This window comes from Lissotriton vulgaris, chromosome 3_1 (assembly GCF_964263255.1).
Source record: "Lissotriton vulgaris chromosome 3_1, aLisVul1.2, whole genome shotgun sequence".
NCBI lineage: Eukaryota > Metazoa > Chordata > Amphibia > Caudata > Salamandridae > Lissotriton > Lissotriton vulgaris.
Window position 1 is genome coordinate 733,370,694 of NC_141689.1, and position 26,181 is coordinate 733,396,874.

The 26,181-nt window shown below is 42.6% G+C and overlaps 1 protein-coding gene across 1 annotated transcript in view; it reads left to right on the plus strand.

Moving 5' to 3' along the window:
* LVRN (laeverin) overlaps positions 1-26,181 on the plus strand; it is a 648,183-nt gene that overhangs the window by 168,913 nt on the left and 453,089 nt on the right. The window contains exons 2-3 of the mRNA XM_086961059.1: positions 885-1,027; positions 20,115-20,257. Of these exons, the coding sequence (XP_086817185.1) occupies positions 885-1,027; positions 20,115-20,257 (286 nt within the window). The remainder of the gene's footprint in view (positions 1-884; positions 1,028-20,114; positions 20,258-26,181) is intronic.

Genomic DNA, 26,181 nt, shown 5'->3' on the forward strand with positions numbered 1-26,181 from the left:
AATCGGTAAAATACCGAATCGGTATTTTTACCGATTCGATATCTTCTAGATGTAGGTGGGACTCTTCTGAGTCCCAAAGGCCTTTCAGATTCGGTATTTTACCACCCAATCCAATTGGGTGCTAAAATACCGAATCCAGGTGTGCATGCATATGTGTGCATGCACACCTATGCCATGTGACAGACAGACATGCCCTTAGGGCATGTCTGTGTGCCACATGGCACACATGCCTGTATTTGGGGTGCTAGAGGGTGTCAAAGTGACACCCCCTGCACCCTTGCTGGAATCGGTATTTACCGAATCGGTAAATACCGATTCGGTAATGCCCATTGATTCCTATGGGCTTCAATGCCCATAGGAATCAATGGGCATTACCAAATCGCTATTTACAGAATCGGTAAATACTGAATCTTAACGATTCGGTATTTACCGATTCTGTAATACCTACATCCCCCCCCCTCTATTTTACCACTTCTTAAATACCGAATCAGTAAAATTCGGTATTTAAGAAGTGGTAAAATAAAATTACCTACATCTAGCCCTTTGTGTGTTACGTTGCTGAATTCGGAGTCTCTAGGCCAAAGCGCCTCCCCTGTGTAACCCTTGACTGCTCTGTATCGCACACAGCCAATGAAGTTCTAACCTATCAGTTTGCATGCCCATCGAACTGGGGCCCCTGGGTACCCACACTAAAAGACCCCTGTTGTTTCAATTGGGTCCAGTGCCTTCTGACTGCCCTCCGATACTCTCACCAGGATTTCTCACAGTAACTTTTGTGAATGTTGTTGCTGCTCTTTAGAGTGAAAGGCGGGTGTGATAAAAAGAGAGTGGTTGCACCTGCATGAAATACCATGGAACTTATTATGTTTGCCTTATCCTTTTAGAATCATTGTTGCTTCTCAGCTGGAACCTACATATGCAAGATCAGTGTTTCCGTGCTTCGATGAGCCCGCCATGAAAGCAACTTTTGATACTAGAATTGTGCATCCTCCAAACTATGTGGCCCTGTCTAACATGCCTGCTATATGTAAGTATAAAACACAAGTACTGTTAAGTAAATATTACTGCAATACATCCGACTGCGATTGAGAAGTGACTGGACACATTCTCTACTTTGTTGTGTGGGGTGCCCATGTGGCACACTGGCTCACATTTGGATAATGATTATTGCTGTGATCAAAACAATTATAGAAAAGAAAAGTGCAACTCCAAACTCGTTCGCGACTCAAGTAGTTTCTGTCCTATCTGTTTATGTGTGATCATACAGACCAATTTTAGGTACAAAATATTAAAGGAAAGATTATCTGTTTTTACAATGACTATAGCCTCTGACTCCTCAAGAAAAGAGGAAATAGCGTATGAACTAATGTTATTGTGGTGGGGATGTACTTTGTGGGATTGTAGTGTTCTTTTAAGTGCTGTACAGAATATAGCAAACAGAAAGACTGCATAATAGCCTCCTGTCTTGTAGAAAATGTAAAACAGGTGGTGAGCTTTAATGACATTTGTTAATCACTGTTCAGAGGAGCATAGACTAAAGAGGCGATGCAACATAATGTAGGGGAGAGTATCCTCAAAGCCTTAATGATGTTTTTTTAGAAGTGAGAAGCTTTTAGCAATTGATTCCAAAGTGAAAGACTTGGGGCGAGCAATACTGAAGAACAAAAATAGCATGGGATGGCACATTATAAGACATCAATATGTATTTGCGGAGGAATTATCCAGACTTAATGCAGTCAGTAGAGGTGGCTGAGGTAAAGAAGTAACAGTGCAGATGTCTTTAGTTAGGCTTGTGCTATCTAATAAGAAGGTTCCCTAATTGCTAGAAATGGGGGTCTCTAGTTGACAAGGGTTTGCACCTTTGTCCAAGTAGGGACCCTTCTTCCTACTCAGGGTAAGGGAGTTACACTCCTAAAATAACCACTGGTCAACCCCTTGGCAGCTTGGCACAAGAAGTCAAGTTTATCTCCAAAGAAGTGTGTAAAGCATTTGCACATAACCAACAGTAACACATTAAAACACTACAAAAGGACACCACACCAGTTTAGAGAAATATCCAATATTTTTATACATCCAAAATGATAAAAATCCACCTTACAGTACTTTAAAAATATATACTTTGCAATGTATCTTTAAAATTGCAGAAATTACACAACAACACAGTTCGTACGATTCGGTAGCTCCGTCCGGGGCTACCTCGATGCTGAAAACAAGAGTCTAACAGTTCCAGCCAACCGTGTTGGTACGGGCCAGCGAAAGCGTGGATAGACTCGGTAACAGTACCTTTCTCATTGCGGTGATCATGTTGTTGCATGTCCTTTGTGGCAACTGTTGCGGTTGCCAAGTAAAATGGAAGTGGTGCAGGGTGCGATGCCCTCTTGATGCAGTGTAGACAGTGGCTTGGTGATGATCGTCCAGACGGTGTCGGTGAGACCAAGGCTTATTGTGCAGGGTGAGGTTGTGCTCGATGCGGTGCTGGCAGGTTGCGGTGCAAGCAACAGAACTGGTTAGCGGGAGCTGGTGTTGGTCGGCCCAGACTGCTTTGTGGGATGAGGCGGTGTGTCGTGAAACGTATAAGCGGTGCCCCCAGCATCGATGCGGTCACAGGTGTGGAAATCGGCAGCAGCGACGGCGTCGGTGAGACCAGGATGGCGAAGTGAAGCAAAGCGGTGCAGAGTGCTGTGCCTACAGGTCACGGTGCAAGCAGTGGCTCTCTGGCGACGTTGTCGGTTGTCGTCGTCGGTGAGGCCAGGGCTGCGGTGCAAGATACAGGCGGTGCCTTCTGCGGTGCCGTCAGGACATAGAGCCAGCGACTAAGGCAGTGATTGAGTCGGTTACATTTCCCTTCTTTGTGGCAAACACTGGTTCCAGAGGTGGTACCCAGAGGTTGGTGAAGTCTTAGCAGTCTCTGAGAGTTGGAGGCAAGCTCTACTTCAAGCCCTTGGTGATACTAAGCATAAGTAAAGAAAGCTCAGTCCAGTCCTTTCACTGCCCAAGGCAGAAGCAGCAACTGCAGGCCAAGCCAACAAAGCAACAGCACAGCAAAGGGGCAGTACTCCTCCTGGCAGCTCTTCCAGCTCTTCGTCTTGAAAGGTTCCTTGATTCCAGTGAGTTCTAATGTTCTGGGGTCTGGGCCCCATTATTTAAACTCAACATTCTTTTGTTCTCTCAGGCAGAGAATGTCTGTGCTTAGTCCAAACCAGTTCTGTCCTCTCTGGCCCAGCTTTCGAGCAGGAGGTGGAAACATCATTGTTCAAGGCAAACCATGCCCATACAGGCACAAGTAAATCTCCTCCCACTACTCTAAAAGCAGCTCAGGTCTATTCAGCCCCAGCCCCTGTCTCTCCAAAGCCAGCCAGTCAGTCCACAAACCCAGCAGAGGCACACAGGATGGCTAAGCAAGAAAATACTTACTTTCTAAACGTGGCCTTTTCAAACCCAGAACATAAAAATCATCCTTACTAAAAGATGCATTTTTACATTCTGAGTCCAGGCATACTAAACTCCATTTCTCTATCTTGTCCCAATGAGAAGTTATGTTGTTATAAGTAAAACTCCCACCATTTTTTCCTATGGTACATGATAGCCTTACAGCAGTGAAAAACAAAATACACTGGAATTCACCACCAGGACATGTCACCCACACCAGTACAAATCCTTCCTTTAACCGGCGCAGCACTCTGCTCTCAGGGGTACCTTGGGCCTACCTTAGGGTTGACTTATATGTAAGAAAAGGGAAGGTTAGGGCCTAGCTAGTGGGTGCACTTGCCAGGTGGACATGGCAGTTACAAACTGGGGGACCTAAGACCCCCCCATTCGAAGGGAACCTGCGCCACCATACACTGGCGCTCAAAGTTGTCCACAGCAACTACTTGGTGGAATGCCCCAGGGACTACTTGCTCCTCGGAGACCAGGTGACACCGGACTGGAGTCACACTGGCTCCACTATCTCTGAGAGCCTCTACCATTTTCCCATTTATGGTCACCCAGGCACTGTATTTTTTAGTGTTAGAAGGCACCTAGTTTCCTGAGACCATCGCACTGTCCCCTAGTGAGACGAGGGTCATTTGTGAGGGATTCCCACCCTTCTAGCAAAGCGCTACACTAGCAAACACCTTGGTCTGCCCACCGGTGGGTGGCTGAGCCCTCTTGGGACACTTGGGGTCCCCCTTCAAGTCACTAACCTGCTCACAGGCATAGCACTGTTGGGGGCCAGTCTCTGCAGGCTTTCCCGAAGAGACCACTACTGTCTTGTCTCCTGGGGTATGGGAACCTTTACCCTGGGTATTAGTTTGGGCCCTTTAGAGAACTCCTGTGCTTTACCTTTGTGGCCCCCACTCTTGTGCTGGGGACCTTGCCCACCTTTGGCTGAGTCTCCTCCAAACGCTTTCTTGTGGACCCTTGTACTCACCCAGTGAGCTACCTCCATAGCAAGCTTCCTGGGGTCAGTCAGCTTACTATCAACAAAGTGCTGGTGCACCTCTGCACAACATAAACTAGACAAGTGCTCTCATGCAATCAAATTGTAGAGCCCCTAAAAATCTGTCACATTACTGCCCTTCACCCAGCCATCCAGTGACCTGCAGAAAGAATCCACAGATTCCAACAAAGTGTTGGCATCAGTTTTCTTACTGGACCCAAACCAATCCCTGTACTTTTCAAAAGTGAGAACATACCTGGTGAGAAGGGCCTCCTTCATGTCAGCATTGGTATGGTTATACCCCTTACCCAAAGCCACTAAAGTATCCCTTGCATCTTCTGGGAAAATAGGCCACAATCCTAGCCCCCAATTCTTCTCAGGGACGCCATTCATGTGGATAGATGCCTCATAACCATGAAACCACCTTTATATGTCAACCATCTTCTTGAATTCCTTGCCCATATTCTTAGGGATGTGCACAATTCTGTCTGTCTGCACTGATGAATCGCCGCCACCATCTGACCTGGGCCTACTCCTCAGCTCCAGCTCCTTAAGACTTCGTTCAGGAATTAAGGTAATCTTCCTTTCCTCCATGTCTATTCTTTTGTTTCCCTTTCATTCTCTATCCTGAGTTTTTCTGACTCGAACTTCCTTGCTTCTCGCCTGTCCACCAGCTCCTCTGGGGTGCAGGCCACTGCTGCCTGGCCTGAGGGTTCCCCACTCCCAAAAGCACATCCATCCTAGGAATAGGCTGCTCCGCCTCTCCACTGAGATCTCCAGACAGCCCACTGGCATGTTTGGCTGCTACCCAGGCCCTCAGCGGCTTTTGTGACGCCTCTGAATTGGACCTTTAGGTTTTTGCAAATAGCTTTCAATTCTTTCACATTATAGGATTCCAACCTATCCTCCTCAAAAGTCACTTCAAAGGATGCAACAGATGAATCTCTTGATTCAGGCATGATGAAGTGCAAGTTCAAGTTCTCAATAAAACAGGCAAGATGAAAAATAGGTAAAAAAGAAAAAGAACCAGTGTGTGGCATGTAAGGGTCTGCGATATGGTAGTAGTGCACCCAATCACTGTAAGTCAAGTGCAAACACAAGTCCTATCCTCACCACTGACAACCAAGGTTTGCACCTATTTCCAAGTGGGGACCCTTCTTCCTAGTCAGGGTAAGGGAGTTACACTCCTAAAATAACCCCTGTTAGCTTGGCAGGAGAAGTCAGGCTTATCTCAGAAGCAGTGTGTAAAGCATTTGCACATAAGTAACAGTAACACAAAGAACGCACCACAAACGGACACCACACCAGTTTAGAAAAATAGCCAATATTTTTATATATCCAAAACAAGACCAAAACGATAAAAGTCCACCATACAGTACAAAATATATGCTTTGCAAGATATCTCTAAAATTTCAGAAATACCTCAAAAACCCAGTTTGTACGATTCGGTAGCTCTGTCCGAGGCTACCTCGATGCTGAAAACAACAGAGTCTAACAGTTCCAGCTGACCGCGTCGGTACGGACCAGCGAAAGCGTGGACAGATTCTGTAACAGTACCTTTCTCATTGCGGTGGGCACATTAGTGCGAGTCAGTCATGGTAACCGTCGCAGTTGCGTTGCAAAATGGAAAAGCAGTGCAGGGTGCGGTGCGTCCGGACACAGAGCCAACGATGGAGTCAGTGATGGAGTTGGTTGCATTTCCCTTCTCTGTGGAAACTGAAACAGCAGTTCCATAGGCAGTACCCAGAGGTTGTGAAGTCTTTGCAGTCCCTGAGACTTCAGAACAGGAGGCACAGCACAAGTAAAGAAAGTTCAGTCCAGTCCTTTCACTGCCCAAGGCAGAAGCAGCCACTGCAGGCCAACCCAACAAAGCAACAACACAGCAAAAGGGAAGCACTCCACCTGGCAGCTCTTCCATCTCTTCTTCTTTGAAGTTTCCTTGATTCCAGTTCTGTCCTCTCTGGCCCAGCTTCCAAGCAAGAGGTGGAGACAGCATTTTTCAAGGCAGACCAGGCCCATTCAGATGCAAGGAAATCTCCTCCCACTACTGTAATTGCAGCCCAGGTGTTATCAGCCCAGCCCTGACTCACCAGACTCTCTTGAGCCGCTGCAAAACCCCACCCCCTGTCCCTCCATAGCCAGACAGTCAATCCACAAACCCAGCAGAGGCACACAGGATGGCTAAGCAAGAAAATACCTACTTTCTAAAAGTGGTATTTTTCAAACCCAGAAAATAAAAATCATTCGTAGTAAAAGATGCCTTTTTTACAATCTTAGTGCAGGCATATTAAACTCAATATCTCTAGCTTGTCCCAATGGGAAGTTATGCTTATAAGATGTTATAAGTAAAACTCCCATTCTTTCCTATGGGACAGATAGCCTTACAGTGGTGAAAAAGAAAACACACTGTAATTCACCACCAGGACATGTCACACACCACCAGTACATGTCCTACCTTTAATATACACAGCACCCTGCCCACAGGGGTACCTTGGGCTTACCATAGGGATGACTTATATTTAAGAAAAGAGAAGGTTAGAGCCTTGCAATTAGGTATCCTTTCCAGGTCGACATGACAGTTACAAACTGCACGCAGAACCTAAATCAAATATGCCAATCATGGAAACACCAATCCATAATAACAATTTACAACAGGAGCAGTTGCACTTTAACACAGAACAGCAGTGAGATAGGGCTCAGAGACACTAAACCAGCAAAAACATAGTCAAAACTGGAGGTCAGAAAGCAAAAAGACAAGAGAAACTCGCCAAAGATGCCAAATCTAACACTAATACTCACATTTTATGTTAGGTTTGGGAAATGTTGATCAAGGGTTGAGAAACTAAGGAAAATCTAACATTTCCATGGCTAAAATTACTGCAGTAAACTTAAAAGGTACCTGTCTTGAAAACAGCAAAGTCATGATATAGGTTATTGTAAAGTAGTAAAAACGATTGTAGCAAAACTAATTGGGAACCAACACGGAAGTTGTTAGTGTTGCTTAGGCGTGAGCACGGCCGCGCAGGGAAGCAGCGTTAAGGAATGCATATAGGTCTTGTCTAGTCGGCACATAATGGAGATGAGTTACTGTAACTGAGGCGATAAAGATGGATATGATGACGTCATACGTTCAGAAGTAAACTGGAGTCGCCTTTTTCAATATAAAGAAGCATAGTTGAAGGGCCACCACCTAATATAGGTGTTTAATCGCTACTACAGACATAGATTCGAGAACTTTACAATCGAATTGGTGCAGCACACTTTGTGTGTTTATGCTTAAGCCCTAGTTCTGATGAGGCCCAGAAATTAAGGGGCTGAAACGCGTCGACAACCGTTGGAATGGACACCCTTTGAATTTAGATTTGGTGATAAATAATAATCAGCAGTACAAAGTAGAAGGATCAAAATTACTGATTCCTTTAATACTGCAGTAATAAGGTGTACCTGTATTTTTGACGAATGCTCTTTAGATAATATGATATAGAGCATCCATATGAACAAGAGGGGCTATTGTGAAACTATATGTAAATGTTTAAATTTTCCCTTTGTTTTACTTTGTAGATGTTATTGTAAATGGTGTGTGTGATATGTAAATAATATAACTTTACATATATATATATAGTACGTAAATGAATATATAACAAAAAATTCTTTGGAATAAATAAAACAAAAAAAGAGACATACATATCCGTTGGATATAATTGATTTGTTGAGATAATGGGTGGTAAGTGACAAGACAAATTGTAACAGATTCAATCTAGATAAAGTTCTTAGGTTGGATGGGTAATTCATAAACCTGTCCTGAACAATCATTGAAATTAATTGGTCCCATAGCGTCACTTTTTGTGTTGATATATATTTTTCCCAGATGCTCTTTGGGTTACAGAGGGAATACCCCTGATTATATTAACACAGGGGTACATTGGGCTTACCTTAGGGATGACTTATATTTAAGAAAAGAGAAGGTTAGAGCCTTGCAATTAGGTATCCTTTCCAGGTCGACATGACAGTTACAAACTGCACGCAGAACCTAAATCAAATATGCCAATCATGGAAACACCAATCCATAATAACAATTTACAACAGGAGCAGTTGCACTTTAACACAGAACAGCAGTGAGATAGGGCTCAGAGACAATAAACCAGCAAAAACATAGTCAAAACGGGAGGTCAGAAAGCAAAAAGACAAGAGAAACACGCCAAAGATGCCAAATCTAACACTAATACTCACATTTTATGTTAGGTTTGGGAAATGTTGATCAAGGGTTGAGAAACTAAGAAAAATCTAACATTTCCATGGCTAAAATTACTGCAGTAAACTTAAAAGGTACCTGCCTTGACAACAGCAAAGTCATGATATAGGTTATTGTAAAGTAGTAAAAACGATTGTAGCAAAACTAATTGGGAATCAATTTTGGACAACTTCACTGGGTGCTTAGATGCTTTTCAGAATTTTATTGTTTTCATAAGACCAAAAAATCTGATTATTATGGTAGTAAGAAGTGACAATTATCAGGTGGACATATGGGTGATTGCATTCATAACTTGAAATGAAAGCCAATTCACTGTGTCAGGAATGTATTAATCCAAAAAGGAATGGTTTGACCAACCGTGAGACATAATTATATTTACAAAACTATGGGTCAATGTAGTCAAAATCTGGTTGGAAAAAGTGGTTGCCAATTGCCCACCAGCTTATTGTGACTAGTAACTTACTTTATACCAATGTACTAAAAGGTCAGTTCACATAATGAGAAATCGCAATAGAGCACAGACCAATCTTCCTAATGGATATTAATTAGGATGTTCACAATTTGCAACCTAGTACAATTGGTTACAATCACAGGGATGATGGCTAACAAGAGTCAGTAGACCACGATCCCTGTGATGGATTTTCAAAATTGAATTTTTTATAAAGCAGCAAGGAAATGGTAATGGATTTAATAAAACATTTTCAGGTTTGAAAACTTCGGTGAGAGTCGGCAGTGGTCCCCTAAACCACTCCACCTGAAGCTGACACCCCAATTCTCAAACTGGAAAGATTCCAAACAGGGCTGGAAATGCCTTTGATTTCACTACGCATTTCCTCTGTGGGCTGGAGCCTATGTAGGCCAGTTTCTCCAGCTTCCTGAGGTTAGTTGCAGCAGTCAGGGGGATGCTTCAAGAGAAAGAGAGAGGAGGAAGAAGATAGAGAGAAAGTGATCTGGGAGAGTGAAAAGAGGGCGAAGAAAAGTTGAGTAAGAATGGATGGATGGAAAGAGAGAGCACAAGAAGATGAAAGGAGCTGGGCTTGTTTGAGCATTTTTGCCAGGGGTGGTTTTGTTTCCCAAGTCCAGCATTGGTTCCAAAGTGGATGCCCTTACTATTTATTTATTTATTTTTTTATTTATGTATTTTATAGAGCGCAAACTTGAACCGTGAGGGTATCAGAGTGCTTTACAGGAGAGCAAAGCAATATACATACAGACTTAGGATCAAGCCAGTACCAGCTCGAGTAGTAAGGGGAGGGATGTAGGATACATAGGGGAAGAGGAGCACATATTTACAGTTTACATAACCAATTACTCAAGGCGAGATACCAAATTTACAGAATACGTTTACAATAATTCGAGCCAGGCCCCCGGTTTCTGAGGGGTTGACACGGTAGTCCGAGGGGAAGTAGTGGACGGCCCTAGGTCGGGCAATGGTGGTGGTTGAGGCAGTATTTACCTGAGAAATTTGCCCATTAGGAAGGTTTTGGCATCCTTTTTGAAGCGAGACAGTGAGGGGATTCTTCTGATGTCAGGTGGGAGAGAGTTCCATATTCTTGGAGCAGCCCCTGAGAAGGTCTGGTTGTAAGTTTTTTGCTTCCGCAAGCGGGCAGGTTAGAGCAAGAGGTCTCTGGCAGATCGGGAGATTCTGATTTCTCCGGAGATCACAAATTTCTGTGTCAGATATGCAGGGGAGTTAAAGTGTAAGGCTTTGTACGTGATGAATGCTAGTTTGAGCTGTATTCTTGCCTCCAGGGGGAGCCAGTTGAGAGCTTTTAGGTGTGGGGAAATATGACCGTATTTCCTAGAGCCGATAAGTAGTCTGGCGGCTGCATTGAGGCAGGCTTTAAGAGGTGCCAGGGAGATCTTTGGTAAACCAGAGAGGGTTGAGCAGCCTTATTCCAATCTAGAGAGGACGAGTGCTTGGACTGCCATTTTTAGTTTGGTAGCTTTGAGGAAGGGTTTGAATTTCCAACAGTAGTTCAGGTGGAATCTGGCTGTTTTGGCCATTGAATTGATGTGGTCCCGCATGTTCAGGTTGGTGTCAAGGGTAATTCCCAGGGATTTAGCCGAGTTCACAATGATTGGTGGGCAATTTAAGGCTGTGATAGCTTAATCCATGATTGAGACTCGAGGTTAGTATTGGGAGGGGAGATCAGGAGAAATTCAGTTTTCGTTGCATTGAGTTTAAGACGATTGGATGCGAGCCATTGAACGGTGAGTTTCAGAGCTTCATTCAGGGGGAGAGTCTCTTCAAGAGATGAGGTTTTGATGTAGATCTGGGTGTCACCAGCGTACATATGGTAGGAGATGTTGGCTGCACGTAATATTTTGGCAAGCGGTTCTAGGTAGAGGTTGAAAAGGGTGGGGGACAGGGTTGATCCTTGAGGGACTCCTACCGTGACCGGGGATGGTGATGAAAGGGTGCCATTGATTAGGAATCTCTGTGAGCGGTTGTGGAGGAAGGACCTAAACCAGTCTAGAACAGTGCCATTCAATCCCATCCTGTGTTTGAGGCAATCAAGTATTTTTTCATGGTTGACCGTGTCGGAGGCCGAGGATAGGTGTAGGAGGATTAGGAGACAGGATTTGCCTTGGTCAAGGGCTTGGAGGGCATCATCCATGATGTGGAGCATGGTGGTTTTGGTGCTGTGCCCTGGTCTAAATCCGGATTGGAAGTCATAAAGTAGGTGGAAGTTATTGATGTGGTGACTTAGCTGCTCTTGCACACATTTCTCCAGTACTTAGGCTAAGAGGGGGATGTTGGAAATAAGTCTGAAGTTGTCAAGGGAGGCTGGATCCAGCAAAATCTTTTTCAGAATGGGGAGGACTTGGCCAGCTTTTAGAGAGTCAGGGATCGTTCCCTGCTGAAGGGAGGCGTTAATTATAGTAGTCCAGCTGGGAATAATGGATTGGGCAACGGCAGCTAGGCAGTTGGCCAGGAGCGGGTCATTGAAATGGTTGTTTGGGTGTAAGGCAGAAAGGATTTTAGAGACGGAGTCTTCGTTATATTCTTCGAAGACAGTCCAGTGAGCATGATTTTTGGGTGGAGCCTGAGGGTGTGTTGCGGTCGGAGCAGGCAGGTCAGGAGGGAATTGAGGGTGTGTGATGGTGCCGAGTTTGTTTCCAAGGGCCAAGATTTTGTCAGCGAAGAAAGAGGAGAATTCCTCTGAGTATATAACAGATTTGGGGATTTCTTTCGATTGACCAGTTTATTAGATTGGTGTTTAACCAGTTTGAAGAGTTTGTGGGGTCTGTTGGGCATACAGGGGGCTAGTAGGGAGGGGACCAAAGGTCTAGGGGTGACACTAATGGAGTGGATAGGGGTTTGTGATGTAAGACCTTAGCGGGGTTTGTGAGTGATTAGCTACGCTGGGTATGCTGGATGAGGACTCATCGGAGCGGGAGTTGGTTACCCTACCAGAGTCATGCACGTGGTTTCTGAGGAGGGTGAAAAGGTCTGCAAATGTATCCAAGTTTTTGGTTGAGGCTTGGATCAAGATAATGCAATTTTTGTACAGAGTGATGGTGAGGTCAGCTCGCAGGGATGGAAGGGGTGTTATTGTTAGCTTGGTGACCTGTGGTATGTTCTTTGTTGCACGTATATTGAGGAATTGGGCAAAGGTTTTGCACCAGGCAGAGGTTCTTCTAGAGTAAAAAATAAGGTCATTAATGACTGTGCCGTTGTCCGCGCTATTACGAAGGTCAGAGATCAGTGACTCAGGGTGCCTTTTCAGGGTGGCGTGTTTGAAGGATTTTAGCGGCAGTTTTAGAGAGGTTGGGGGGGTTAGACCAGAGTGTAAGAATTTGCCCCTGTAGCGGAAAGGTCAGGACTTGCCATCCTGGCTCAGGTAGGTTGCTCGAGGACCAATAGGGACAGTTATGCAGCGGAGTAGGCTGCTCACCGTACGGGAGCTGGAATTGAGAAGTGCCAATACCATGGGAGAGCGCACTATTGAGGTAAGAGCCTGGTTGGTAGCTCTCTGGAATAACTAGCGAGGATGAGAGTGATTGGTAGACAGCTTTCGAGGAATAGTTAGTGAGGGTGAGAGTCTGGACGTCTTTAGGATTTTCACCATTTGAAGTCAGGCAATGAAAGGTGGTTGTATTTTGTTCAAACTGTTGCCATTTTAGGGTCAGGCGAAGAGCAATCTGCCAGATGTAAGACTACTGTGGAGATTCCGACAGTAAGTCACGGTTGGTAATAGGTAAAATATATGTCCCTAATGCTAAATGCTCAACTTTGATGATGTTTGTGTGATCAGCTCATGGGAGAACCATGATCCCCGTCTTTTACCACGGCGCCGCCATTTTAGGTCCAGGCAGCCGTCGGTTTCAGGATGGTTTCAGTTTCCTGCAATGAATCCTTAGTGGAGATCTGGGCAGAGCAATGATCCCCGTAATCATCAAGGCCCCTCCATGGGACTGGTGGTCGTCGGTTTCTGCAGTTGAAGATAAGGGGGAGATCGGGGAGAACAATGATCAAGCCGCCGCCATTTTAGGTCCAGGCAGCCATTGGTGTGGTTGTTATTAAAATCACGGAAGATGCGGCGTACTTTCCAGACGTCGGTGCTCTGTGTAGCAATAATCACACTCCGATCCACAAAGCAGAGTCTGATCCCGGGCCCAGCACAGCTCACGGGTACACACAGAGACGCAGCGTAATATCCAAGAGCTGTCGCGCCGCGAAGCAACTCTCCGTCGAACCCGTAGCACACAGCAGAGGCTGATCCATGGACCCGTGCAACCCGCAGGTTCAGGCACCGAACGATGGCATCGGTGAGCCCCAGAGTGGGAGAAGCAGGCACATAAGGCCCAGACAGCACCGCAGGAGCTGGTCTCGGGCTCGGTGCAAATCACAGGACTCGAGCTGCTCCCGTCATCCAAGGTCGCAGCCCCACAGCGGGAGAAGGCAGGCACGCAATGCCTGGACAACAACGCCGGAGCCGATCTCGGGCCCGGTGGAAGTCGCGGCCTCCTCAACACCAGGATCTGGTAGTGCGCAGATTGCTCCTCGAGGTGGACACCAGCAAGCCGAGCAGCACTGGGGTCCGAAAGCGAAAATCCAGGTAAGTTTGAAGCCAAACTCCTTTTTTTGTTGGATGGTTCCACAGTCCAGTCCAGGGGCTGGCAAGTTGTGGGCTGGCGAGGTGGTTTTTCCGGGGATATTCACCCGATGGTGATCCCAAACCTGGAGCTCTTCAAGGGGCTCCTCCTCAGGCGGCCATCTTGAGCATTCACCCTTTGTGAATCTTTGCGAATCTTCGGAGTCAGTAACTTGGGAGTCAGAAACTAATCAATGTTTTGTAATCGCAAATTTGGTGTAAACCCTTGATGCGTATGGTACTGATAGAACGAAGGTTCACCAGCCTGTCTTACCATACTCACCTGGGCCCATAAAAAAAACTATATACGCAAATGAACAGGTAAACCTACACTCATATCAAAATTGTTTGTTTTACCATTCAGGACCTATACCATTTGACTTACCAATCCTAGTCACCAGTACCTAGATCCCTAAGGGATCAAGGGCGTTAGCATAATAGACATTAATATAAACATTTTGCACTCATTAAATTAATCACAGACTCGGGAAAGTTTAAACTATTTCTGTAAATTATTAAATGTCAGTGTCCATACTACATTCACTGAAACTTGATCAATCTACAAAATGTGATTAAGGTAAGATAGAATGAGAAACTTTCATTAAGCATTTAGACATAGGGAGGGTAGAAAAAGGAAAACCGAACAATGACAAACCCACATTAATTATATTTACCTAGAATGGTGTGAAGACCAACCCTGGACACGGGCTGGGTCAAAGGACCGAACGCCAACGTGCAGGTGCCAGCAGGAAAGAATAGGTGCAAACCAGAATCAGGACAGAAACAGACCAAATTGGATCAGGACAGGACAACCTCAGGCTAAGACCGGCACCCACAGCTAACGTGCTACGCCTGCGTTGCACCTTATCTGCAGCCAACAGCCAAACCCCAATTGGGTCTTCAATTCTCCCTTCCCTGTAACCCCGATTGGGTTATCGATTCTTCTGACAGAGTGCACTGCCCACCTCTGTTCTCATTCACCTATTGAGTGCAATGGGTCAGTGACAGGTCAGCTATTCAGACAAGTCAGACAAATTAACTAACTAAGCCTACTCTAGTTATACTATTTTCCAGGGCAATGTACCACACCCCAATGTTGCAAGTGTAAGGATCCCCAATTTTGATTGGACAAAAGGATGAGGAGAGGTCATCACACCTTACCAAAATTCTTGTGGATATTGAAATTAGCGTTCCCGCCCATCAATTTATTTTTCCCATGCGTTTTTATTCCACCCAACAATTGAATGTTCTTATAGAATTACAATGTGAACAGTGTGTCTTCCGCTTAGGATCATCAGGTTAAGTTCCCAGGCGCATCTTCCAGTGTGATGAAAGTTTGGCTTCAGTTCAATGACAGATGACTCAAGTTCTTTCTTGGAGTTTGACATGCACAGTGTGGGTTTCATAATTGAGAAATAGCACCTCCAAGGCCCGAAATGTAATACATAAAAAAATAGAAAAGAAACAGTTTTAGAACACAGAATAAATGAATGCACTGTGTACCACTTATCTCTACTCTATTCCCGTTGATTTATTTTAACTATTGCGTTTAATGTTTAGGAAAAACGAACAGCTTAGCAAAAAGCAGCAGTGCAAGCTTCATGCATGCTGTAACACAAATCAGTCATCTTAATTTTAGTGCGCAGAAGCCAAAGTTTCCCTCCAAGCAAGATAGTACGTCATGTCTCGTGAGTATGACAGATGCATGCGCAGTAGGAAATCCTGCGTAGTAGCGGCCATTTTAATGTAAGTAAATTATAGTTAGTAAAAGCACATTTGAAAGCTTCCCCTATTAATTAGACAAGACATGTTAATTAGTACGTTATGAGTTATTTGAGAGGGTCGAGTTCAAGCAAGTCGCTCTACGTGCGAATCCTTGCTCCATCAGTAGCATATAACAATATCGAAGGAATGCCCACAATATGTCCCTTCCACATTGCAAATTATAAGACATAATCAATGAACACAAATGTAGTCATTGGAATTCAGTAGATTACCTGAATTTGTGAAATGTATTACAGAACATATAAGTGACCATCTTAAAAGTCCTAACAATAAGGGTTCGATTCCTATTCAGGAAACAAATCCGTACGACGATTCGTATTCGTAGCCATTTCCGTACGAATCATACAAATCCGTCCGAATCGCGTAGTATGATCCGTAGGAAAAGAATACGTACGAATGTGTGAGAACCGCACGAAAAGCAAGGGAAAATCCATACGATACAGGACCCTCACGGTGAACCGTACGAATCGTAAACATGCTGTACGACCCAACAAGTACGATACGGACCAGGGAACGAGAACGCAATTCGTACGGAAGATGTTGTATGAGCAATTCGTACCAAGAACCACACATTCACATACGCACCGTACCCCTGCAATCATGGGGGTACGTACCATACCCCTATGCTCTGTACCCCTACGCACTGTACACCTATGCACCGTACACCCATGCACCGTACACATATGCACCGTACACCCATGCACCGTACACCTACGCACCGTACACCCATGCACCGCACACCCATGCACGTACCACGATGCACCGTACCCCTACGCACCGTACCCCTGCAATCATGGGGTGAACTCGCGTACCCAGGGGGGTCCGTTTCACACGCGGTTCAAATCGAAATATGCTTTTACGGACGTTTTAAACTCCCGTAGAAAAGGAGTCGTGCGGAGTGTTGTCGTAATGAATTGTACTTGCTGGTTCGTAAAAAGCTGCTTCAATCCGTACGGATGTCGCGTCCTGCGTGTTCCGAATGCAATTGGTACATATTTTTAACTCGTATGGCCTTTCGTACAATTCGTACGGAGATCTACTGTGGGTTCAGATCGTACTTCATCGTACATACCGAGACGTTGATGGTATACGATTCGTACGGGCAAAATGCTCCGTACGCGATTTGTAGGTGATTTTATCGAATCGGAATCGACCCCTAAGTGTTGTAATAATGTATGTGGCATTCCAATAGCATGAACCTAGCTGAGAGTCACAGGGTGAATGACAAACACAAAGTAAATGAATGATAGGAGAGTATCTGGTTTGCAGACTGTTAATTCATTGTGATGCAGTGTTCTTTAAAGAGGTGTGCCTTCAAACCTTTTTTAAATTGAGCAGCATTGAGGGGGTCCTAATGGATGTGGCCCTGTTCTAAATTCTGGGTGCATAGATGGAAAAGGTCTTCTCACAAAGTTTATTGGAAAGGGTGATAATCAGTTAGCGTTTTAAACCTTTAAAAGAACAAAATCAGAAAATGCACATGTCTGAAAATATCAAGGCATTATGAATATTTAACAGAATTTAGTTAAACATACATTTTCACTTTGGCTAGATCCTACTTTTCAGCAGATTGATTCTTGAATGATTTGGAGGGACACTTTGTTCCATTTTCTTTCAAAAGTCATCTTAAAACCTATATTTAATAATGATGGGTCATGAGCGAGCTGTAATCCCAGATATCCCATTGGCTGTTTAATTGCTTTCTCAGAATCAAGGTTTCAGTCTCTGTTATTGGATATCTTTGAAGACTCAGCAAACTATGCAACCTAAATTGTAGTTAACATTTCTTTGCACCTTTGTCCTAAAGAAATAGTTGCAGTTCATAATACGCCCCCTTTTCTTCAAAAATGATATGCCAGAGGCTCTTTATCTTGGTACTTTCTTGTGATAGAGGGCATAGGTGCAAAATAGATATTGCATAATGTTGGGGAGAACATACAACTCTGCCTTGTACCTGTGATATCAGAAACCTGTTAATCATAAATACTGCTGATAAACACATATGAAGGAGCTCAATTGCTTGTGAGCATCTTCCCCTCCACCCAAATCTCTCAGGGCCGCCCAGGCATTTCCCAGCAAATTTGCTCATAAACCTTTTCCACATCGATGGCCACAGCTGTCAAAGTGTATTTTCTTAGGTCACCATGTCAGCTGAACAAATAGGAGTTTGGTTATGGTATGTAATCTGTAGACCTGTCAGTGTAACAACCCGGTACCTATGGATTAAGCCGTTGAGACATTTGATCACCCTGTTGACTTTTATTCTATCATAGACCTTTAGATCTATGTTGACACTCCAAAGCCACAGTCCAAATTTATCAACAACGGAAATTAGTAGCTTACCCAAAGACTTAGGAGATGTTCCTTTTTACATTACATCTTTAAACAGAATACATACGCTGGTAGATAAATCAGAAGTTATGGGTCCATAATATTTGACCAAAAGCCCGTCTGGCCCAATCACCTTTTCATTATTTAGCATAGTTCACCACAAAGATCTCTTCTCTCATATTCTCCAACTGTGATTCTAATAGTTTAGATAAGGCCAGGAACTCTAAAACCATCTTTGGCCAGTTGTGTTATACCTTTTCTCTTGAGTAAATTACTTATAAAAGTCACTTATTTACGACCTTTGTACCATCACCTGAGGTATTATGCTCCTATTTCAATTTCTATATTTTTTGGCAGGGCAAGATCTGCCTCCATTATTCATTCCATTCATTATGTTTGTGTTATCCGTGAACCAAGTTAATTGTTGACCTTATACCAAATAAAACAAATGGTGTCTTACAGAGGCAGGCTTTATGCTTGCATCATTTGTGGCTTCAACATTCCCTTGTTTTTTAGCCTGGGTAACACCCACTGTAGTCCATAAATATCCCTCTCTGCTTTGCCATCTTCTATTTTCTTAATGTATCCACTTCAGTAGGGAAAGTAGTCAGACACTAAATTTGTCAACATCCCAGGTCATACTTCTAGATGTTATGAGCACGTTTAACTAAATACAATAGTTAATAATACTGTGAAAGAACTAGGGCACATCACTGCCATCTAACAACCTCCAATCAACTATTCAATGTTTAGTATATAAAAGAATATTTCTTTTCAATTATCATTTAAGCCCTACTGGGGCATGCTCCAAAATGATCCCATACATACACTTCACAGATATCAGGCTTGGTCAGATTGTATTAAAGATACCTTCTGTTTAGGGGGCTGAAGGGGATACTCTCTGTTGGTTTGATACAGTTCTCTGCCTCTGTGACTCAAGTGACATAACTTCAATGAGGTCCACCTTTTCTTCCTCTTAATAGATGAATGAAATATTTACCCATCCTCCAGTCCAACATATTAAAATTATCAGCTACTGTATTTATAGTGGGCTATTTTACGAAATCAAGCAATAATCTATCAAAACCAGCTGTTGTAACCCTGAGGCGCTGGTGAACAGAAAGAAAGTTATCAATGTCCCCAACGTATATGTGTCAATGCATTAGGCTTTTCAGGTTTTTCATAAGAATTAGGTCCCACAATTTTAAACTATATTAGAACGTTGGAATGTGGAGCACTCCATTGAAGACAATGGAGTGCTCCATGATTCTACGGGCTGGTAAAGGCTCGCAAAGCAAGATTCCAATGTTTTTTTCACAAAAGCCTCTTGGAGCCCAAAGGGATTTAAAACCCCTCGAACTCCAAGAGCCCTTGTTTAATGTGTTAGAACATTCTGCCCTCTAGTGGCAGAATGTTTAAATAACCTTATAGCCCTTTGTAGCGGGGCTATACCAGCTATTAAAGTCCCGCTCCCTTGTTAAAGTCCCTCACCTTCGGCTTGGGCCTTTAACGCTGGAGTGGGCTTTTAATAGCCGGTATAGCCTGCTACGGCAGGCTATAAGGCCATAAATACTGCACCCACATGTGATTGAGCACTTGTCCCTCTACTTGCCAAACATTAGAGGTATTCTGTAATTACACAAAAGAAATTAGCATTAAATAGACAGGAGACAAATGTGTCTGTTCGACTTTTAAGTCAATGCTTTGTATTATTTTCAGTTAAAATGTATTAGGCTCCTGGGCAATTTAACACAACTGCACCAGTTGGTGTCCATTTTCACACTGGCAGCCAGTAATTTTGCACCAGGGACCCGTGCAGGTTTCCACGAACTTGTCCACGGAGAATAAGGATATATATCCTTAGTCTAGATCTGGACTAACAACGTTACAAATCTTTATTTGTACGAAATTGATATCGAAATATGTCCACTTGTGTTTTGGAATCTGACTGTATTTACGATAAATTTATGTTTTCTATTTTTTTTCTTTTAATTTGAAAGTTTTACATTAATATATGCATATGTAAATAGCAGCATTGGCATCAATGCAAGTTTGATTTCCTCCTGGGAGTATGAAACCCCAGTAGTTGCTTGTTTTGAGGGCAGTACTTTTACAACAAATTCGTGAGCTTATTTTGTGAGATTACAAATACAATGTGTATTTTCTTTAAACGATTATTAGGTAAAAAAATCTGTTTTATAAAAATGCTTTTTGTTTCGCCCAGCTCTATCCGAAAGGGAAGATGACAATGGAACAAAATGGTCAGTTACAACGTTCAACACCACTTTGAAAATGTCAACATACATAACTGCTTTTGTTGTTTGTGACTTCGATTACGTCAATACGACAGACGAAAGAGGACGCGAGGTAAAAACTGACACATGCAAATGATTATAGAACTGAGTTATCTGGTGACATTATGTTAATTTCTCTAAATTTGGCTGTTCACTGTACTTCCATCTTCCTGTAGAGCACTTGCTACAGCTTTGCACCGTTTTAGAAGTAGATGTTTTGGGGCTGGAAGAGATAGTTGTACAACCACGTTGAAATTGATAATTTAAACAGATGTAGCTAATAATGTCTCATGTATTGTACCCATCAAAGTTATACTGTGGCTAAATGCATATTAGATAGTAACGTTTTTCACGAAGTTTTGCTCATGTCTGAGAGGGAGGAAAATGGCCTTCCGACTGTGGAGCATGACACATCTCATGCCTTACAGTTTGTAGTTAGTGGCTTAGTTAGTTCGTCATTTTGATAGCTATCAGTAAGGTCAATGGGAACGGGGCTTTCCCTGCTACCCTGATGAACTGTAGTCTATTTGTCTACATAAAGTGTATTAGTCCAAGGTTCCAGCATTATTATGACCCTATATCTGACAGGATTTTGAGTAATAAGATGCACAGCTGTGCCTGGCATTCATTAGGTCTAGGGTTATCCAAGGACTTTTGATTTTACTACAATTATATATGTAATATACTCACTTATAGGGGCTTTCAGCAAGCCTTCTTGATTGATTGGCCTGCTGTTGTGCCGTTCATATTTGTCTTCCACCCACTAAAGCATGGGCCAATGGGTCGGCCTACGACAGCCATTGGCTAACGGCACTGTGAATGATGGCATTCGACTCTTGCAAAATTTGAACATCTGCACACAAAGTAATTTCCTTTAGTGCCAGCCACTCTTATGAATGTGTGCTTTTCGAGACAAAAAATATTTGTGATTTTTGTGAGTTATTTTTGGAAAGGGCCGGGCTGGTCCCTTAAGAATAAAGTTTTACACAAAAAAAATGAAAATAAAACAAACATTGGTAAAACCAAAAGGTTGGGGCTGACGCCAGACCTACTGGCTTCCCCTATGCTTCGTTTTAAAATGCTACAGGTTTGCTTTGCTTGTATGTGGGACAAATCCTATGGTTGAGCAAGTTCAGTTACCAGCCAAAGCCCTTGCAGCTCGAACAATGTGTTTTGTTTTTCCCATCCCAAGTTGGTTTTATAGAACTTGTACTTGAAATGAGGGTTCTAGCAATGTGATAGATTTAAAGCAAAAGAGAGTTTAAGTAGTTCAAATTAAATAAAAAAACAAATGTATGTATTTATTTATTAGCTGCGCTTCTCTACGCACCAGCTGGTAAGATTATTGGATTCTGCGTTTTTCTCTACACTTGTTTATTGACTGTCACTCAAAAAAAGAATTTACACATTTGGAGGGATGGATGCATGCATTTCCAGACAATTACATCAACCTGACTAATCTGAACAGATTTGTATACATTATTTTGATTGATCACTTTTATTGATTGGTAGTCTTTTGAAGGTTGATGCTTTCAGGTTACCATCATCTGCATTTAAAATCAAAAAGCACAGGTGGATAATTCAAAATATTTCTAAGTGTGGATAATTTTGTCATACTAAGGACCAGATGATCTATTTAATTATGTCCTTTTTTGAATGAAAATAGTGGCAGTTTGATGAATCTGCACAAAACATTTAAAAAACAGCCTCGATGATCTTCATGGAAAGTTTTGCATTGATCCGTCAAGCGGTGGCCAAGAAACCAAGAGGTCTAAAAAGTGTGATTTTCCATGTTAATTCCCTTCGGAAAATTTGCTGTCCAATACATAAAAAATGGTTGAACAGAGTTATACCAAATTTGGCAAAAGGCTATCGGCCACATGCATCATTGTTGCCGTTTGCGATTTCTTAATTGCGAAAATTAAGGAATCAAAATTAAGAAATCACAATTAAGAAATCGCAAAAGGCAATGCATCAAGAAATCACAATTTTTTTTGCGATTTCTAAAACTTCCTTAATTGCGATTCACAATTTGCGAATCGCAATTAAGGAATCCCTTCCCATTGATTCCTATGGGCCAAGACGCCGATAGGAATCAATGGGAAGTCATTCTCAATTTGCGATTAGCAATTTGCGAATCGCAAATTGAGAATGCAATTTCAAGGGTGCAGGGGGGGGTCCAAAGAACCTCCCCCTGCACCCCTGAAATATAACTTTAAGTGCATTTTTCACACACACATGCCCTAAGGGCATGTGTGTGTGTAAAATGAAACTTTCAAAAATGCACTTTTGTGCATTTTTGAAAGTTTTCGCTGATTACCATGAAGGTCAACTTCATGGTAATTTATCTCTCCCTGTTTGCGAATTCGCACATTTAAAATGTTCATGCATTGCATTTAAGAAATCTCAAATTGCGATTTCTTAAATGCAATCACAATTTTAGAAAACGCAACATGATTGCGATTTCTAAAATTGCGAAAAACATGATGCATCCCAATTTTGTCAATAGCATTCACAAACGGCCGAAAATTGCGATTTGCACCGTTTGCGAATGCAATTGACAATGATGCATGTGCCTGTATAACTTTATTCAGAAAGTATACAGTTTATAATTAGATTTAAATCTGTTTTTGAGAAATTACCCCTAGATGCATCAAGCATCCATTTTGCGATTCCTTATTAGCGAAAAATAAGGAATCGCTAATAAGGAATAGCAAAATGCTATGCAAGAAGAAGTCACTATAAAAATAGCGATTTCTTAAAATCCCTTAATTGCGACTCGCAAATTGCAAGTCGCAATTAAGGAATACCTCCCCATTCATTCCTATGGGCCTCTAGGCCCATAGGAATGAATGGCAAGACATTCCCAATTTGCGAATCGCATTTAGCGAATCGCAAAATGAGAATGCGATTTCAAGGGTGCAGGGGTGTCCAAAGGACATCCTGTTGCACCCCTAAAATTGATCTGTGCACATATGTTGCACACACACATGCACTTAGGGCATGTGTGTGCGCAACATGAAACTTTGAAAAATGCTAACCCTATTAGCGAAATCGCTATTTTTTAAACTTTAACGCATTGCATTTAAGGAATCTCAATTTGAGATTCCTTAAATGCAAGTAATCGCAATTTAGCGAATTCTTAATTCGCGATTTTTGCATTTGGGATGATGCATCCCAAATGCAAAAATACTGGTCGTACAGGGGCAGATTCTGAGAATCTGCCCCTTTGACAGAGGTTTTTTGCTTCATGCATCTGGGCCCAAGTGTTTGAAGAGTGGCTCAAGTTGGGCATGAAGGGTTAAAAGTTAGGTTTATCTGCACTGTCCAGATATGCTATATTTAGCCACTTTAAAGAGGGACTAGTCAATCCTGATTGGCTGGCTACAACATGAAGAATATATTGTGGCTTGAGACTATAGCTAGACTCTCACAATTATATATTTCATATATACATATTCAATTCCCACATCCCACTCCCACAGCAACACTCCCAAAGTTAAAATTAATTATCATCAGATTAATTATTCTTATGACATCAATTATAAATGAATGAAATACGAGTAAAAATCAGAATCCCGAAAAATGTTTTTCACCATCTGCGGAAACTGTAACTAATATTCTCTAGCAGCTCCTCTCCTCCCAGCCATTATTCATCTATCTGCAATTATGTCATAGTTTTGGCTAGAATATTTAACCCACCTTCTGTCCAAGTCAACAAATGTAATAATTTTTACCTCTTGTGATGAAATCTTCCAAAAATCCGGGTTGGCCGTTACAGGCATTGGGCCTTTTCCCGGGAGGCTGGAAGGATAGGGGGCCGCTGTTATGCTAGGGGCCTGTTTCATAGCAGTGCAGTTTTAAAAGCACTGCAGAGCTCCTTGTATATCAGGCAACAATAAAAGTGCCAAGATAACTCTGGTGATTAACATACCTGCTGATCAGAGTTTTGTCTAATGCCAGCTTTGACTCATCTATAGTAGTGTAGACGATTAATATACCCGCTGCAAAGATTCTGTACTATGCAGATCACAGAACAGTATTTTATGTGCATAGCTCAGTGGGTTACTGCTTTTGTCACAGAGATCTTTTTGTTACTGTGCAGTTCATAAGTTACAACCGTGATCAAGGTTGGAAAGTTATGTTTTTTCCCCAGTCTTTGTTTAAAATTATATTATTATAATTTCAATGTGATCCAGTAATTATGTCTTACAAATTGCAATATGGAAGGGGCATATTGTGGGCATCCCTTCCAATTTGCAATATGGCACCATAGGTATCAATGATTTAAAATTACATTATTATAATGTTTGCTAAAAAGGATTTGTTTGGGTAGAAATAAAATATAATTAGTAAAGTTAGCTGTAACCACTATGTTATGTTCTGAATCCTGAGTTTGTGCTTCCTCAGACCACGCACTCCTAAAAATGCCTACCAATATGGATGACGTGAGAATCCTACAGTTTGTAGTCCCCTTTGGCTTATGTACCATTTTCTATACACAGATTAACACACATATGATTCATTGACTCTGTATGTGTGTTATGTAAAATGCTTCGACAACGTACATTGGTATGAGAGGTGCTATTCAACAAATGAAATACGTGTGAAAGAAGGCTATGGAGATATGAGTGGCACTGTTGGAGGGTGATAGGGAGGGAATAATTGAAGAGCCCAATAAAGATTGCCATATCTTGGTGCACTGTAGGGTCATCATTTAATAAACTTTAAAAACAAATGCAACTCATTATGTAATGAAAAATGTGTAGTAGAATGCACAGCTTTTGCCATTTCCCCACATTTTCTTGGAGGCAGAACCTTCCAGCCCCCCTGTAGTGGTCCGGCTCTCTTGCTGCATTCACTCGCTATGCACTGTATGGAGGCTGGTTTGACAAAATTTGCCAAGGCTGCTTTGGGTTTCCAGTCCAGTTCTGCTATCTCTGTGAGTCTAATAAGAATATGTTGTGGCAGCCATTACAGGTCTAGGGTACATGGCTCCATCCTGAAAATGTATTAAAAATATAAGAGGGTGAGTTCACCCTGGTCCTAAGGGTTGAAAGGGGTTCTCTCATTGGACAGCATGTTGTGGCAGCCAATATAGTACTTGGGGACATGGCCCCCATCGAAATGCATTGTACTGAATGGCAGGTGTTGAGGGTCATTGAAAGGAACACATATAAAGGGGGGTATCAGATTTTAGTCACAATATAAGTCACTTGTGGTAAAGTCATTTTAGGAATTCTGGGGAGTTCTCAGGTGATTTTGCCCTGTCAAAAAGGATGATTCCTACCTGGGATTTGAGGAACCATGTATGAGAAAAAATTGTTTTCTCTCATCGTTTTCTTGTAGAGGTTAAGGAAAGTGATTCAGAACATAAAATGAGTGCACATTTTCTATATGTTCATTCTATCTTCCTCAGGCGTGCGAGAAAAAAGTCTGACATTCTAATTAAAAGATATACTTCCAACAGTGTATCTGTTGATTCCCTGGTGTTTTCAGCAGCGTGTCCAGCAGTGTGGTAATGAACAACTAGAGAGCTAAAAATCTGAATTCATAACTAAAGTGTGGCACGTCTAAACATCATCTTAGAATCAAGTTATAAAAACCGAAAGCATTCTCTTTAAAGATGAACAAAATAAGGTTGTTCTTTTTGTTAAGTAGCGGTCGGTGGTGGGAGTGCTACCGTGCAGTGATGTGGGGGGTAGTGGGGCAGGGTTGGGGTTAGTAAACTACGGAATGCAGCCAAATACAGGTAAGTACACAGAAAAGTAAATAAACACATTTTGTTGCATGCACTGCATCGCCAAATGCGATGTGATTTTGTTAAATAAATGATGGTTAGTGCCCTAGAAAGCTAGGACATGTTCCCTAAATTCTCAAATATCTTCCTCATTCATGTCAGTAAAACAGACATGTTCTCTTAACACCAGTAGCAGTCTGCCATTTAAGTCCCTAGAGTTCAACTGTAGCTTCATCACAGAGATCTGATGAGCAGCT